The following is an 18,491-nucleotide window of genomic DNA, read 5'->3' on the forward strand; positions in this document are numbered from 1 at the left end:
AGCCACAGGGTTAAGAGCATTAGCTCTGGCTTTGAATCCCAGCTGACCTCAGGAAAATTTCTTATCTGTGACTCAGTTCTCCCATCTGTAAAATGGGGTAAAAATCACCACATGGGATCAGTTAGAATTAAATAGGTATAATCAGCCCTCACAGGGCTGTTATGAAGATGATGTAAGTCAGTATCTGTCATGTAAGTTAGTCATGTGCTTGGACTGTTGTTCAAGTATATAAAAGCTTCCCAAACCTTTTACATACTAAGAAATTTTTTAAATGTCTGACCACTCTGTAAATTAAACTGTATCACTGTAAGACTTCTGAAGAAGCAAAGAAAAACCAAAACAGAAGTAGGATACAGAAAAGACAGACAGAAAAGTTTATAGTAATAAAACTATACAACTTACTGTGACTTTAGACTTTCTGAAGGGCAATAACCTGCACCCAACAGAATATTAAAAGGATTCACATGAAAAGTGACTAAGAAAACCAAGTTAACTCGCTTGCCAATTTCCGGACAAGAGAAACCACGACCCTCTATGACTAATGAATGGAGAATGTTGCAGGTAATTAAGAGCGTCTGCTCGCTGCGGTATTTTAAGCACTGTGGGGTTTGAGAACGACCAGTCGTGGCCTCAGAGCCGACCCGCCAGCCTACGCAGGCTTTGCCACAGCTCACATGAGAGTCAGCTCACCCTCTGTCTCTCTGGGCACCAAAGCATGCAGACAAGACAATGACAGATACTCGCTACTTTGAAATTATACAAGAAAAAAAAAAAGAATGGGGATGTCAATAATTACATCCTCAAGAAAAAGCACTGAAGGGTCCATCCCTTAAGATTCACAGGGTGTGCAGGGCACAGGTTCCTAGGCTGGACTGTCTGGGGACAAAGGAAGCGGCACTCCACGGCAGGCCTTTCTCCTGGGATGGCATGGGGGAAGGAAGAGGAGGAGCCCTTTCTACAGCAGAGGGTGTTCTGGGGTTGGAGCACCACGGCATCACCAGGATGAGGGTGCGGTGAAGAGGCTCAACCAAGAGCCACAGACCCTCCCAAGAGCAGTGGATAAGACAAAGACTGTTGCGACCTCAGGTGGTTGCTACGAGGGTCAAGTGGGGACAGGAGCCCTCGCAGGGCTGCAGTAAGGAGTTACCGTCTCCATACCATACCGTGCTCATTACATCAACAGAGGCTGCAGCTGCTGGGGAAATGGGTCCTTCCTGAGTTAGGATCTAAATCAGAGACAGGTGGCTCTCGATGGCATTGTCAGAACGGGACTTTAGAAACAAAGCAGTTATGAAGCCTGTGGAAGGCACAAAGCGCCGTGCCAGGGACGGGGACGGTGGGGGACGGTGGGGGGCGGTGGGGGGCGGTGGGGGGAGAGCGCACAGGGTGAGCGAGTGCGGCTCTGGGCCTCACGTGGCGCACCTGCTAGGAGACAAACATCTTTGTAAATAACACAGGGGGAATAGAGGCCAGCAGATGTGGACACAGCCGGCCTCGGTACCTCTATGCCATGGGGGCTCAGGACCAGTGACCCCACTGGAAAGCGCCACCCTGGTGTCTGTCTCCCCACTACAGACGATTCTGCAAACCACACAAGCATTTATTTTACCAGGTATGCATTATCTGGTCCATCTAGTCCTACAAACCACCTTACTCTCCCCTCCCCAAAGCCTCCACTACTATGGCATGGTTACCAACTTTGCAGCTGATCATAACACGGCAGAGGCTGGCGTGCGGAGCCACAGGGGCTCAGGCCGCGCCTCACTACCCATGCTGAGCTGTCCACGTGTACGTTAAAGAAAAATAAAGACTCAGGTAGCCAGTCACATTAGCCATGTTTCAAGTGCGCGGAAGGCACGTGTGGCTGCTGACGACCAACTCAGTGCAGGTGGAAAACACTCCGTCACCACAGAGAGCGCTTCAGGACAACACTGCTCTAGTGGTTAAGGCTGATTTCCATGTGGGGTGGGGAGGAGGGTGTAAAACTTATTCCTCCCACCCTTTTTTTTTTTTGAGATGTAATCTCACTCTGTCACCCAGACTGGAGGGCAGTGGCACGATCTCGGCTCACTGCAACCTCCACCTCCTGGGTTCAAGCAATTCTCCTGCCTCAGCCTCTCAAGTAGCTGGGATTACAGGCATGCACCACAAGGCCTGGCTAATTTTTTTTTTTTTTTTTTTTCTTCAGACGGAGTTTTGCTCTTGTTGCCCAGGCTGGAGTGCAATGGCGTGATCTTGGCTTACCACGACCTCCGCCTCCTGGGTTCAAGCGATTCTCCTGCCTCAGCCTCCCGAGTAGCTGGGATTACAGATGCCCGCCACCACACCCAGCTAATTTTGTATTTTTAGTAGAGATGGGGTTTCTTCATGTTGGTCAGGCTGGTCTCAAACTCCCAACCTCAGGTGATCCGCCCACCTCAGTCTCCCAAAGTGCTGGGATTACAGGCGTGAGAAACCACGTCTGGACTTCTCCTTAAAAAACATCAATAATTGAGATTTTTACAGCCAAAGCATATTCATGTATTGCTTATAGAATTTAGAAAAATACACATAAGATTGGCATTTATGAAAGATCTGAAAGCATTTAACAATGCCCTCACGGGGATCTGGGGTGTGCCCATCCTCCGTCCGTCAGACGTCCTCCTGAAACCCATGCGTGCACTCACCTTTGCTGTGTTTTCCTAAGGGCCTCTTGGGCAGCGACTCCTCCGTGGAATGTGCTGATGTGTGCAGGGCATTCTCCAAACTATTACTGACACTGCTGACAGGGGCCTCAGTTCTTGGAGTGATCTGATGGAACAGAAACAGAATCATCTTATTTTCTCCCACGGAGTTAATAGGGGACAATTTTATTTGTTAATTAAGTCTTTCATAATTACCTTGGTTTCCATTTTTCTACAAAACATGTATTACTATAATAATAAGCCTTCCCCAAGAAAGATGAAAATTTCACCTACTACTCTCCACTGAAAGTGCAAAAGAGCTCAGATAACTTGAGTCAAACACGGGAGCTTCCGTCTTGTGGCTGGGGTTCATCGGGGTGCACAGAAACTATGGTAGCCAAAGAGGCTGGGCGCGGTGGCTCATGCCTGTTATCCCAGCACTTTAGGAGGCCGAGGCAGGTGGATCTCTTGAGCCCAGGAGTTCAAGACCAGCCTGGCCAACATGGTGAAACCCCATCTCTATTAAAAATACAAAAATTAGCCAGGCGTGATGGCAAGTGCCTGTAGTCCCAGCTACTCGGGAGGCTGACGTGGGAGGATCACTTGATCCCAGGAGGCAGGGGCTGCAGCGAGCCAAGATGGTGACACTACACTCCAGCCTGGGCAACAGAGTAAGACTCTATCTCCAAGAAAAAAAAAAAGAAACTATGTTAGCCAAGGTGGCATGAATTATATATTTTTATTTGAGGCAAACTTTTATTTTCATATTTCTTCAAATCAAATAGCTCCCTATAAAACGAATTACACAGCAGGACTTAACATTCTCCTATAAATCTTAAATCATAAAATGCTTTAAAAACAACAGCAAAGAACAGAATACAACTGGGTCTATTTGGGGTACAGTTTGAAAAAGCATATCCTAAAATTACATCCCAATTCCATTTCTAGGAATTCACCATACCAAGTACTCACACGTGAGAAAATGACCTGATGGGGTGTGCCTACTGCAGGAGTGTCTGTGATAGGGAAAGCGGGGCACACCCTCAGTCCCCATCGACAGAGACCTGCTAAGCACAGACAGTGTACCTGCAGGTGACGGCCGCCCCCAAGCTGTGGGTGGGGAAGGCCCTCCTGACCACCAGTGCTCCCAACACACAACAAGTGCAGAAACAAGCCACGGGCTAGCCAGGCTCGTCCCACCCCTCCTGCTTCCTGGGTTCAGTGATGGTGTGAATGTGGAATAAGCCGGAAGGGGCCCAGAGGGGCGAGAGGAGGGGGGTAGCAATAACCTTCATTCCCCCCCCCCCCATCGGTATTTTAAAATTTCACAGCCAAAACACATTTATAACTTATAGGATTTAGAAGAATAAAAATGGCCAATGCTGTAACTTCTTTACAGTCTCAATGTATTTCAAAATTTCGGAAGCTATGAGAGGCGTAAGATTTTAAAGTTCATCAAAAGAGCTGATAAGCAATGCTGCATTCACAGTATGGGAAAGTACATGGCACAAGCAGCCTGGAAAATGGCCTGACCTCTCCAGCCTCCGCTTGTTCTTTCATCTCATACCTGGACGGTAGGTGGCAGTTGACCAAAACATCCCCTAAGTTCACTTACAAGCACAGATCCCAGCACTCGCTCTGCAGAGGGCTGGCCAGGTAGGCGTGGCCTCGACCTCAGACAGGATGAAAGTGGAGGCGGAAGCTGGAGTTGGGAGGAAAGGGTGGAGACTGCCGCCACTCCGGCAGGACCAGCACCTGCTGTATTCCACAGACAGCAAGCCACAAGGGCCACACCCAAGTCCATAGCGAGATCCTCTGCTCCCAGCTCTGTCAAAGCCCCTGCCCCCCTAGCAAGAAGCCCTCCTGGGCTGTTCATGCAGGGAGAGGGACTAACAGATCCCACGCGGCTCAACAGATGCCTTCCAAGAAAAGCAACTCGTCACAGGGCTACATAATTGGGAAGTTTATGTAACTCGAGAAAATAAGGCTGGGCGCAGCAGCTCATGGCTATAATCCCAGCACTTTGGGAGGCTGAGGCAGGAGGACTGCTTGAAACTATGAGTTTGATACTGGCCTGGGTAACAGCGAGACCCTGTCTCTATTTAAATTTCTAAAAAAGTAAAAAAAAAAAAAAAAGTCCTAGCCATGCAGCAACTCCTCCAGAAAGTCAATTCTTTGGATAACTTAATAACATGTTATCAAGAAAATAAAATTTTTTGAATTTCTTATATTTGTAATTTAAATTGGGTGATTTCCTTCCGATTTAACAAAGTCTCTTTCATTATTCTATGGTTAGAGAACCCAGAAATGAACTCCTTTCCCATTAAACAAGATAATAGAACCGATACAAGTACGATACAAATCTTACACAAGGAGATTTTTAGTTCCAAACAGTACATATTACTTTGCAAGACAACTCAGGAGGTTAACACGTTAACTGTACAAGAAACACAGCCAAGGCCGGGCGCGGTGGCTCACGCCTGTAATCCCAGCACTTTGGGAGGCCGAGGCAGGTGGATCACAAGGTCGGGAGATCAAGACCCTCCTGGCTAACACGGTGAAACCCCGTCTCTACTAAAAATACAAAAAATTAGCCAGGCGTGGTGGCGGGTGCTTGTAGTCCCAGCTACTCAGGAGGCTGAGGCAGGAGAATGGTGTGAACCCGGAAGGTGGAGCTTGCAGTGAGCCGAGATCGCGCCACAGCACTCCAGCCTGGGCGACAGAGACTCCATCTCACAAAAAGAAAAAAGAAAAAAAACAAACACGGCCGAGGCCAGGCTTAGTGGCTCACGCCTGTAATCCCAGCACTTTGGGAGGCCGAGGCAGGCACATCACCTGAGGTCAGGAGTTTGAGACCAGCCTGACCAACATGGTGAAACCCGTCTCTACTAAAAATACGAAATTAGCCAGGCATGGTGGTGCACGCCTGTAATCTCAGCTACTGGGGAGGCTGAAGCAGGAGAATCGCTTGAACCCCGGAGTTGGAGGTTGTAGGGAGCCGAGATTGTGCCATTGCACTCCAGCCTGGGCAACGAGAGTAAAACTCTGTCTCAAAGAAAAAGAAAAAGAAAAAAGAAACACAGCTAGGTGCAGTGATTCACACCTGTAACTCCAGCACTTTGGGAGGCCAAAGCAGGAGGATCACTTGAGGCCACGAGTTCAAGGTCAGCCTAGGCAAACACATTGAGACCCCCATCTCTACAAAAACACAAAAATTAGCTGGGTGTCGTGGCCTATGCCTGCAGTCCCAGCTACTTGGGAGGCTAAGGTGGGAGCATTGCTTGAGCCCAGGAGTTTGAAGCTGCAGTGAGGTATGATCACACCACTGCACTCCAGCCTGGGCGATAGCGAGACCCTGTCTCAAGAAAACAAAAGAAATATAACCACAGCAGAGCCCATTCGATTTGGCCTGATGCATGAACCTCCACATTCTCTTAGCTGCTTTGGTACATATTCTAAGTCCTGGTTCTAAGAAGAGAAAGTGAGCTGCCTTTTCTCTTTTTTAAGAGACAGAGTCTCAGCTGGGCACGGTGGCTCATGTCTGTAATCCCAGCACTCTGGGAGGCCGAGGCGGACGGATCACCTGAGGTCAGGAGTTCGAGACCAGCCTGGCCAACATGGTGAATGAAACCTCGTCTCTACTAAAAATACAAAAATTAGCCAGGTGTGGTGGCGGGCACCTGTAATCCCAGCTACTCGGGAGGCTGAGGCAGGGGGATCACTTGAACGCGGGAGGTGGAGGTTGCAGTGAGCTGAGATTACACCATATTGCACTCCATCCTGGGTGACAGAGCAAGACTCCGTCTCAGGAGGAAAAAAAAACAAAAAACAAAAAAAACAGAGTCTCTTCTGTCACTCAGGCTGGAATGCAGTGGCACAATCATAACTCACCGCAGCCTCGACCTCCTGGGCTCAAGTGATCCTTCCACCTGAGCCTCCTGAGTAACTGGGACCACAGGTGCACACCAGCACGCACAGCTGAGAGTGAGCTGTCTTGACAACCAGCATCAGCAGTTCCAACTTTGCTGGTAGTGGCAAACCTTCCTGCCCCAAAAAGAAACACGTGTGATCAGTGCGTTCTCGCACACACACACCGCCTGCCCACCCTAAAACACTCCAAAGAGACACAAAGGAAAGCCAGCCTCCCAACTCTCAGCCTGCTAGGGGAGGAAGGGGAGAGGAGGGCTGAGCAGGGGAAAACACAGCCTTGGAGAGAAGGAGAGCAGTACTGATTAGTGCTTCTCGGCCTCGACAGCACACTGGAACACCAAGGCCCTGAGAAAACCACATCCCACACTCCACACCAAAATCAGAGTTTCTGGAAACGGGGCTTCTTTTGTTTTGTGCCTGAAGCTTCTCTGGTGATTCTAATTTGCAGCTAGGCTGAGAACCAACCACGACCCCAAGTCCAGGTTTTATACTGCACCCATCATCCGGTCCAATCCCGGCAAGGACAAAGAGGAGACCCAGAGAAAACAGGAAGTCTTTTCCCCACGCAGACAGGAAGAGCTAAAGGCTGTAGGTCCGTCTGCCACAACCACAACTGGAAGGGGAAAGCCCGTGAGCCACCCTAGCAAAACACACACTGCATCTGACATCAAGACAGGAAGGAAAACTCTTTAGAATGGCAAATACTGGAAAAGAAAGACCTGTTTTCCTCCGTATATTTTCCCAATGAATTTCTTCTTAGTTTTTCACATGTTCACTTTTTCCAACCAAGCCTTTATCGTAACTTTGTTCCTTTGTTTACATTGAAAGCTGTCTTCACTTGTGTTTCCCAGAAATGCTGTTTTGGGGTTATTTTTGGTGAAGTTAGTTTGCTCCACGTGACCTATGTTCCACTCAAGTGGTCTCTGACTCAGGCTCACCCGCAGGACTCGTCATCTGGCCTGATGTGCACGAGAGGGAAGACTGACCGGCTCCAAAGGCTGCCTTCTGCTACTGCTAGGAAGGCAACGATAAGCTGCTCTCTTCCTCTCCACAGCCAGCCTCTTCCCACAACCCACAAAAACCCTCTGCCTGGCCCCTGCAACCTGGCATCCAGTCCTCCCCCAGCTCTTCACTCCATGCACTGCTGCCCTGGGCACAGCAGTCACATCTGCCTGGGGCCCTTGCCCTGGCTGTCCCCTCTGCCTGGAAGCGCCCCTGTGCCTTCCCATCTATACTCAAACGTCCTTCTTAGCAAGACTTCTCGATGCTCAGCAAGGCAGCTGTGTTCCTGGTTTGCTTTGTTCACTGCTGTTCCTTTGCACTTCGAACTGGGCCTGGCATGAAGCAGGCCGTTAATAAGGATCTGTAAAATACATCATGATATCACCAAATTTTAATGAAATTCAGAATCAAACGAAAAGCACTTCTATTTCAAACAAAAACTTCTGCAATCTACATTATGTAACAGACAATCAGATTGTTCCACCACATCTACAAAGCGCCAACCCAGGAATGAAATATGACTCTGAAGCAAGCTACTGGTAGTCACGGGGCACACCCGCCCCTGGGGCTCTTCCAGGAAAGCTGACTGAGGTTCCACAGTGGCCGCACATCTAGGGGCACCTGGACTTGGGCAGCCCGCCTCTGGCTCTTATGCAATCACCCTTCTTACTGTTACAGTTTAAAGAGACGAGGCCTCTGCTTCCAAACTTTAATGTGCAAAATGCCTCCGGATCTGGCTGAAACGCAGGTTTGATTCATGAGGTCCGGGGTGGGCCTGAGAATCTTGCATTTCTAACCAGCTCCCACATGATAATGCTGCTGCATGAATATTTCAAGGTAAATCTTCACCATGATCAAAACAAAGGCTCGACAGCCTCCTCTTATTTTTTTATTAAAAAAAAATAAACAGAGCCAGGGTCTCACCATGTTACCCAGGCTGATCTCAAACTCCTGGGCTCAAGCCATCCTCCCGCCTTAGCTGGGATTACATGCGTGAGCCACCGAGCCCGGTCTCCGCAACGTCCCTTTAGATGGGATGGAAAAGGGAATCCCCGCACTGCGCAATTAGACCAGAGGGAATCAAAGGCCCTTCCAGGCAAGGGTGAGGAGCTACGCCTGCAGAAGAGCTGACGCTGGCTGCAGGTTGTGACCCCTGCTAACTACCCACCGCCTCAGGTATTTACGCTTTTTTTAAAAAAAGGTTTGTCCTCAGTTCATGCCGCCTGACAGAAAAAACCCAGCACCACACGGGCTTCTTTACAGCTCTGTGCTTACAACCCACTTTAATGTTCACAGACCTGACCATAACTTTTAGAAGAGAATTAATTTCTAAAAATCTATTTCCTGAAAGCTCCTCCAAAGACATCCAAGTGGGATGTGCTGACGCAGTCAGATGGAAGCACAGCCCCCCAACACTGACAGCAGCCTCGGTCTGCAGAAGACTCGCTGCACCCCACTGGTGGGCATTTGAAAACTGCTCAGAAAAACGGCAGTGAGCTTTTAGAGCAGGATTTTAACCTTTTCTTTGTGCCAGCGACCTCTCTGGCAGTTCGATGACACCTACTGAGCCCTTCTAAGAAACATATTTTAAATGCATAAAATACACAGGACTGCAAACAAAGCCAATTATATTGAAAACCGTCATCTAAGTATTAGAAGACGAATGGGCTTCTCGAACACAGTCTGTGGGTCTCAGCTCACTTCACAGGAGCGCTGAGCATGAAGGAGACTTGAAGACGCTTTCTACAACTGTGCAATCAAAGTATCTGTGACTGCATCTGTGACCAAGTCACAGGTACTGTTCGTATGACTGTGGATTCCTGCCTGCTTCCATAAAGGCAGGGAATGCTCGATTCCCAGTTAGAGGCTGGAGAAAGTGAAGTTGTGATGGCTTCCACTCTCCATGGCTAGGAGCCCCTACTGGGACAGTCACATCTAACCGTGCCCACCAGAGGGGCAGCCTGCCACTGCCCTCCTCACCTTGTTTCTTTACAAATACGGACCTGAACAGTATTCACATCAGCATGCCACATAAAAACAAGCCCTGGAAAAGCCTCACAGTCACTTTGGAGGTCAGGTGTTTTTCATGGAAAAAAAAATTGTGTTGTTTTTTGTTTTTTTTTTTTAACTAAAGAGACAGGGTCCCGCTATGTTGCCCCATCTGACCTCTAACTCCTGGCCTCAAAAGTGGTCCTCCACCAGATCAGACCTGTTGATAGATGAAAACTGTCTGCTTTCTCCTCTGGCGGGAGAAGACGATTCTTCCTTTTAAAAGGAAACTCGAATGAGGACTGCAAGCCTCTCAGTTTACCAGACACTAAACCCAAAATTAAGGATAATGGAGATCTGGTTTTTATCAAGCCCCAATAATGTAACACTGCCCCAAGCGAAAACAGAAAAAGATTTCATCGAACTCTGCACCCCTGGGGTAATTAAGCCAGAGAAACTGGGCACAGTTTACTGTCAGGCAAGCTTTCCTGGAGCAAATATGATTGGTAATAAAATGTCTGCCATTTCTGTTCACGGTGTGAGTACCTCTGGAGGACAGATGTACCACTATGACATGAATAAAGCATCCCTTTCTCAACAGTAGGATCAGAAGCCTATTTTTAATGTCATCCCACCAATTCCCGTTGGTTCTGAAAACTGGAATAGGTGTCAAGGATCTGGAGATGACAACTTGACTTCCTTGGGGACTCTGAATTTCCCTGGTCGAACGGTTTCTTTTTCTTTTGAGATGGAGTCTCGCTCTGTCGCCCAGGCTGGAGTGCAGTGGTGCGATCTCAGCTCACTGCAAGCTCCGCCTCCCGGGTTCACACCATTCTCCTGCCTCAGCTTCTCGAGTAGCTGGGACTACAGGCGCGCACCACCACGCCCGGCTAATTTTTTGTATTTTTAGTAGAGATGGGGTTTCACCGTGTTAGCCAGGATAGTTTCAATCTCCTGACCTCGTGGTCCGCCCGCCTCAGCCTCCCAAAGTGCTGGGATTACAGGCGTGAGCCACTGCACTTGGCCCCCAAAGTGCTGGGATTACAGACGTGAGCCACTGCACCTGGCTCCCAAAGTACTGGGATTACAAGCGTGAGCCACCGCGCCTGGCCCAACGGTTTTTTCTAATGGCTATTTCGAGGTAAGATTCTGTCTCTTAAGAATGGTACATTTAAGATAGATTATTAGATGTAAATCTTCATTTATTTGTATGTGTTCTCTAAAGATTCATGTGTTTTTTTATATGAAGAAGTTTAAGTGGCCTTTTGAAAGTAGGAAGGGTAGACGTACAGATGGTGACATCTGTACGTAACCATTTCAGGTTTCTTCCTTAAATAGTGGTATTCAGTATCCCACTGGCCAATGGTAAGGATTTTATTTAACATTTTAAAAATAATATTGCTCATTAAGAGATATCTTAAGGAAAAATTACATAAATTCAGGAGAGTATGTGTCATCACATTGTGTTGTGCATGTTCATTCAGCTGTTTTAGAATATGTTCTTATATTACAAAAAATGATACCCTTAATTACATAGTCAAAAAAAAAAAAAGTGGTCCTCCACTTCAGCCTCCAGAGAAGCTGGGACTACAGGAGGCGCATGCCACCATGCCAGGCTTAACCTACAAACAGTTCCTTATCATCTACTGCCTCAGGTTCAAACCCCTTCCCCCGTTTTTTAGCACACTGTTAGATGTTTTTCCTAACTTAACTTATAAAGTCTTATTATTCCCTAACCTAGTGGTTCTCAATTGGGGGCAATTTTGTCCCCAGGGGACATCTGGCCATAGCTGAAAACATTTTCTGTGAACTGGGGTGGGGATTCTCGTGGCATGCAGCCAATGGAGACCAGCGATGCTGTTAAACATCCTGCAGAGCCCAGGACAGCTCCAGAGCAAGGAAGTACCTGCCCGCAGGCCTCAGGAGTGCCAAGGCTGAGAGGCCCTCCCTGATACAGTTTATTTTCCCTAATATTGAGTACTGCGTCTGCATGTGGAATACCTGGGAGCTGGCAAACCACACAGGCTGAGAAAGCCAGGTCTAGACATCTTTAAAAAGAATACGGTCAGTTTAAAAAGCCAGGTGCCAATGGAATGCCTACGATGTCAAGACACATTGTGAGAGACCATGGAGAATAAAAGAACTAGCATTTTTGTCTGTTTTTTTGGAGACATGGTCTATGTTGCCCAGGCTGGTCTCAAATTGCCAGGCTCAAGTCATCCTCCTGCCTCAGCCTCCCGAGTAGCTGGGGCCACAGGCGTGAGACAATGCACCCGGCTATAACCACCTTTTGTACACTTCTTCCCAAGTATCCATTATGCAGCCATATGAGATCATCCATCTGATCCCTGCAGTACGTGACGTACACAGATCAAATTATCTGCATGTTAAAAACAAAAACTGAATGTCAGTTCCTAAATGCCTTCCCCAAGGTCATCTGGCCAGTAGGGAGCAGAATCAAGTGCAGACTTTAGGTCCCGTAACTACAGAGGTCTGTGATTTGTGCAGATTAAATCCAAGGAGGCGAGCGGAGCACAGCGGTCAGGAGCCGTCTCGGCGGCCAGTGCTGGGTCCACACAGGGCAGCCCCTGTTTCATCCACTGTGGGATGGAAATAATGGCACCTACCTAAGGCTTTTGTGAGAATTCAGTAAAATGCATTTCTAGTACTGTGAACTGGAAAAATGTTAGCATTCAAAATGTTAGTTGCTGTTATTATTGTGGTGCTTGCGGTGTGGCTGGAGGACAATTAAATTGCTTCAGTGCTGTCACAGAGACTCGGAGCTCTGGGAGGATCCAGGAGGGGCACCGGGAACTGGGCCTCCCGGAAGGCAGGGCTCCCTGTGTCTGCAGCATCTGCTGCACCCCTGTGGGCAGCACACCCCCAGAAGCACTGGGGATGAGGACAGAGCCACCCACAGCCACCCCAGCTCCGTGTTGCCTGCACTGGGGGCCAGGGCCTATCTTCTCAAGTAGAGACTTTACCACGACATGTGATCGTCTGTTCTAAAACCAGTGCACTTGCCAGGCACAGTGGCTCACGCCTGCAATCCCAGCACTTTGGGGGGCTGAGGCAGGAGGATCGCTTGAGCCCAGTAGTTCAAAACCAGCCTGGGGCCAGGAGCAGTGGTTCACACCTGTAATCCCAGCACTTTGGGAGGCTTAGGCGGGTGGAACTCCTGAGGTCAGGAGTTCAAGACCAGCCTGGGCAACATAGTGAGACCACATCTCTACCACAATTTAGAAATTACCCGGGTGTGGTGGTGTGTGCCTGTACCTGGCTGCTCAGGAGGCTGAGGTGGGGGGATCACTTGAACCTGGGAAGTTGAGGCTGCAATGAGCTATGATTGCATCACCACACTCCAACCTGGGAGACAGCACGAGACCCCAACTCAAATAAATAAATAAATAAATAAATAAATAATGAAAACAAGCACATGACAGCTTGAATAATTATTTAATTACTTGGACTACAGTTAAAATGTTCTCAGGAGTCAAATGCTCATAAAGCTGCAGGGGGGTGGCCTCGTCCTCAGCTGAGTGTAAACTGGGGCCACTGTCTGGACAGCAAGGAGGCAGGATGTGCTGAACTTTTTTTCCATCTGTAGCTTTTCACCCACTAATCCCACTGGGAGGAGTCTGCTGTTAGGATACAGTCAATCAGCGATGTAGTCAAAGGTTTGTGTGTAAGGAGATTTATCTCAGCTTGAGCAAAAAGAAAAACAAACAACATAAACATCCCAGCAACAGATTACTATTGAAATAGGTCGCTAAATGTGTATGTCCAGATGACTGAATATTATGCAGTCTTAAAAGGCATGCAGGATGCTCACAGATAATGTGAAAATGGGCAGAACGTACATCAGTTGTGTGCAAACAGGCACTGAGAAAAGACAAAGGGACACCGAAATATTAATAGCATTTATCTCTGGGTAATTTTTATTTTATTTTTCTGTTTTCCAATTTTTCTGTGAGGAACAATCACTACTTTTAGAATTTAAAAAAGTTACAGATATTAAGTCTAAATATAAATACCTCCCTACAAGATGTGAATGATATGAAAAGTATAGAAAAAGCAAGCTTCTAAAACCATAACCACACTTTCCTTCCACACTTATCTCGAGGGCCGGGCACATCAGGGGTTAACATGAACTTCAAAGTGTCTACCCCCACAAACAAAATACAGTAAACATGACTATGAAAAAATAGTGTTTTCAATTTGTTTTCCACTTAACCTACCTCTATACAGGAAGGAGTAACGTCTGTTAAATACTTTTAAGTTAACGTAAAAAACATAAAACATAAAAACAAAATAGATTTGTAAGCATTTTGCTAAAATAGTCATTACGTGTCTCTAAAAACCAGAACAAGAAGACAGACAGTTTAAGAGTGAAAGCTATTTGCTGACTTAGACCAAGTGAAAGCCAACGCTAACCAAAAAAACATTTTCCATGTAAAAACATTCCTTTTAATATTTCTTAACCTAGAGCTCTACTCATTAAAAAGAGAAAGAGAGAAAAAAGATTACTGCTTAAAATCTCAGCAAAGGGAACCCAGTACTTAACTAGACAAGCTCCCAGAGTGACCAGATGCAAATCTCTTTCACAAATAGCCACAGGGCAGCACGGCCTCCTCTAGGAACACCGGCCCCAACTGCCCACCCGCGGGGGCTTCCAGGCCTCCAGGTGCCAAGACATCCCACCAGGGGCCAACCACATGGGACCTCTGGGGTAGGGCTTCCCTACAGTCAGCCTCCAACACACCCAGAATCCCTGTTCCAGACACTGCCTGTAGAAACAGAGGGAGTCTGAAGTCGAGAGCCCTAGGTAGGCTAAAGACATACTTCCTAGTCCTGTAATCCCATAAAACAGGGTTCAAAGGGCATCTTAACGGATGTATTGACTTCAGAGAGAACACCAGCATCTTGCTTGTACTCATGAGCAACAACTCATTTCTGCCTTCCTAGCCCCTCCTTGCCCTCCTGTCCAGCAGCGACCTACTCACCACTAGGGTGGGAGGCCGGCAATGGCGCTGACCTTCACTGCTGACCAGGCTCTGACCACTGCTGTCTTCCAGTGCTTCTGAGCAACTACTACCCTCCACTAAAAAAAACAACTTTATGCAACAGGAGAGAAAATGCTTGCACAGACAAGTGCAAGTGTCAATAAAACTGGGCTGGGGGTAGGGGGTGGAACTGAAGTAAGAGGAATAAACATAATAGTGAAAGTGTCAACTTCCTGTAGTGATGCCAAATGCCGGCCCTAGAGTCAGACCCTCGGGAGGGCCACCCCCATCACTAGCCGTGCGACACAAGTGATGTGACATTTCCAAGCCTGTGTCCCTATCTGTAAAGTGGGGACAGCCACCATATTGACTTCCGAGGGTTGGTGCAAGGATTGAAGTAGCCAGTCCACCAAGCATGGCTCTCAGGATGGAGCCTGGCAAACAGCAAGTGCCCATTCCACAGCCACAGGGATCCAGGCCGGCACCGTGCACCGAGGCACGCATGCAAAGCCTCTCCCTCAGAGCTTCCCTCTCAACACGGCCCCACAGAGCAGACCACCAGCAGCACCGCTGTGGCGCGGGCCGGGTGGGGGAGAAACCAATCAGAGGCTGCTCAAAAAAGGTACAACGTCAGCACTTAGGAGCAACAGGTGACAGCGAGGGAACACACAGAAGCAACACTGACAGGACATGGCCACGTGGGAACCAACAACCCAATCTCAACAATCTCTGAAGACGACACCGTCAGAAAGTAAAGCAATACGGCCACCATGATGGTCCCTTCCCCCTCAAGAAAAATGCACTTTTTATGTTTTATCTTTGAGATAGGGGCTCGCTCTGTTGCCCAGGCTGGAGTGCAGTGGCACAACCACAGCTCAGTGCAATCTCCCACCTCAGCCTCCTGAGTAGCTGGGACTACAGGCGTGTACCACAGCGCCCGGCTAATTGTTTTTATTTTTTGTACAGATGGGGGTCTCCCTATGTTGCCCAGGCTGGTCTTGCACTACTGGCCTTAAGAGATCCTCCCAACTCAGCCTCCCAAAAGTGGTGAGTGGGATTACAGGCATGAACCACTGCACCCAGCGTAAGAAAAAATTTAAATGATGTGACACTGGTAATGTTAGAAACAGTGAGCTGCAACAGCTTCAGGGGCAGACGCTGCAGCCAGCACCCTCTCCATTGCAGGCATAGATGCAATCTAACTCCACTGATGCCACATCCAAGAGGATGGCAGATGAGACATTCCCTGAGGTTATCTTTATCTTCAGGACTTTTTTTTTTTTGGAGATGGAGTTTCGCTCTTGTTCCCCAGGCTGGAGTGCAACGGTACGATCTCAGCTCACTGCAACCTCCGCCTCCTGGGTTCAAGCGATTCTCCTGTCTCAGCCTCCCGAGTAGCTGGGATAACAGGCAGGCGCCACCACACCCAGCTAATTTTTGTATTATTACCAGAGACAGGGTTCCACCATGTTGGCCAGGCTGGTCTCAAACTCCTGACCTTAGGTGATCCACCTGCCTTGGCCTCCCAAAGTGCTGGGATTACAGGCGTGAGCCACCGTGCCCGGCCCATCTTCAGGACTTCTGACGTTAAGTACATAATACACACAATATTGTTATTGTGAATATTTGGCCAGGAATATGCTTAAATACTGGGGTTTTCTTAGAGAAGCTGGCTAAATGTCTAATCACAATAACTAAACTGCGCTATCATGACCATTTTGGTTCCCACTATAATATTCAGCTCCCTGAGATGGGCCATTCAAAGCAGTGAGCACGTTCAAGTGGCTGCTTTACAGCCCTTTGGGGATACCAGCCACAGTACAGGTTCGGTTTCAGAACACTTAGGCATCTAGGATGGGAAAGAACAGGACTTGAAGAGGCCAGGAGCGAGAAACCCCTGGTTGAAAACAAGAGTGCATCCAAGGTCCAGAAAGTGTCAGTAAAATCGGCTAGCAGGCTTTGTTTCTGCAGGCACCACAAACTCTATTCCAGGAGTCTTCTTGGGACACCCTATTATGAACAAGGCATCGCTGCTTCAGAGCCAGGGACCCCATCTCTTACTGTCAGCCATGCAACAAAAGATCAGACCAGAAAGGGCTCACCTGGATTGATCACAGAAGACATTCAGGCCAAAAAGTTTCAGATTTACCTCCCACTGCAGCTATGACCAGACCCTCATCCCCTAGGCACCTGGTATCTGCCCATCTGAACTTCACACCTACAGGTGAAGCCTAGCCCAGGCCTGCTTCTCCGGCAAGTTCACCACACGCCTGACTCTCCTTCCCGTGGCTGACCGCCACCGGGGCTAGAGCATGTAGACAAGCATTCCACTGACATCCTCCAAATGGACCCATGAACTTCAAGGCACTGGGCCATCCTAGCCTTCTCTCCCCACAGCACCTCATCCTTTTAACAGCGCATGTTCCAGTTAGTATAAAACCCCCCTTCACAGCCTCCCTTCCTCAGGGAGAGTGAATTCTTCCTAGAACACATGGTTCGTATTTATTTCTGCAACCCCTGGAGTATATAAAGCAGGTGGTTCTACCTTCAGTAATGGCTGAGACATTGGACCAATCCTCTTGCAGATAACTATAAACTCTGGACAAAGCATAAAAAAACAAACTGCTTGAAGGCAGCATGCTCGTTAAGAGTCATCACCACTCCCTAAAAAAAAAAAAAAAAAAAAAAAAAAAAAAAAAAAAAAAAACAAACTGAACAGGACCAAGACAAGCAGAAACTGGAGGGAGCCTGTGCCCAGAGCGAGCTGAGCACTGCATGGGTTTCTTGTCCTGGGGCAGAACCTGGTCCTCCTCAGAGAAGGGGGGCAGCTAAAGCTCACAGAGAACCCCACAGTCTCACCTGAAAAACCAGAGAGGGGAATTCTGGTAGATGATCGCAGCTGGAAAGCGACAGGGGAAACCCTGGAAGGGAGAGCACCCTGGGAGGGGACAGCACGCTCTGCACATCAACTCTGTGTGAGCCCTGCAACAGGCAGGCACGGGGCAGGTCCAGGACAGCAAGGTCACACTACAGCAACTGAGCAGAGATATTAGCTGCTGATAACACAGGAAGAGTATCTGGAGTTTGAGTCCAGCCAAACTGACTGCCTGCTAAAACAAAGCATCATCAATCTTCAGGAGGATAGAATGAAGTCCAGAGTTTCTACAACGGATCACTCACAAAATCCAAGAAGCAAGCCACAATTACTAGACATGGAAAGAAACAAAAATATAACCTGTACAAAGAGGAAAGAGTTAGCTCTGGAGACCAGGCACAGGACACACCCATGCTGCCAGCACAGGCAGGACTCAGGAGCCCTCACAACGGGGCTCAGGAACAGAAAGGCAAAGGGACTTAGGCTGGACAAGCCAAACGGGTCTCAAGAGAGAAACAGAACATTTCTTAAAAAATGGAAATTCCAGGGCCAGGTGCAGTGGCTCACGCCTGTAATCTCAGCATTTAGGGAGGCCAAGGCAGGCGGATCACCTGAGGTCAGAAGTTCAAGACTAGCCTGGCCAACATGGCAAAACCCTGTCTCTACAAAAAAATACAAAAATTACCTGAGTGTGGTGGTGGGTGCCTGTAATCCCAGCTACTTGGGAGGTTGAAATAGGAGAATCGCTTGAACCCAGGAGTCGGAGGTTGCAGTGAGCCGAGAGTGTGCCACTGTACTCCAGCCTGGGTGGCAGAGCAAGACTCTGTCTTAAAAAAAAAAAAAAAAAAGGAAATTCCAGAACTAAAAAATGCTATTTCTAAACGAAGAAAAATCCTGTGGACGAGCTTTAACAGCAGACTGGAGGTAACAGAAGACTCAGTGAATCTGAAGATGGATCAATAAAAAGTATCCAACCCAAAGAACAGAGAGAGAAAAAGATCTGAAAGGAAAACAATCGAACAAAGCTTC

General features: G+C 48.1%; 1 protein-coding gene across 5 annotated transcripts in view; it reads right to left on the reverse strand.

Annotated features, from left to right (window-relative positions):
* The window catches only part of ZCCHC14 (zinc finger CCHC-type containing 14), an 86,237-nt gene that overhangs the window by 50,976 nt on the left and 16,770 nt on the right, over nt 1-18,491 (reverse strand). For all 5 annotated transcript variants that reach the window (XM_054668548.2, XM_063797920.1, XM_016930323.4 and 2 more), the window contains exon 2: nt 2,667-2,790. In XM_054668548.2, coding sequence (XP_054524523.1) covers nt 2,667-2,790 — 124 coding nt within the window. The remainder of the gene's footprint in view (nt 1-2,666; nt 2,791-18,491) is intronic.

This window comes from Pan troglodytes, chromosome 18 (genome assembly GCF_028858775.2).
Source record: "Pan troglodytes isolate AG18354 chromosome 18, NHGRI_mPanTro3-v2.0_pri, whole genome shotgun sequence".
In the NCBI taxonomy this organism is placed as follows: Eukaryota; Metazoa; Chordata; class Mammalia; order Primates; family Hominidae; genus Pan; species Pan troglodytes.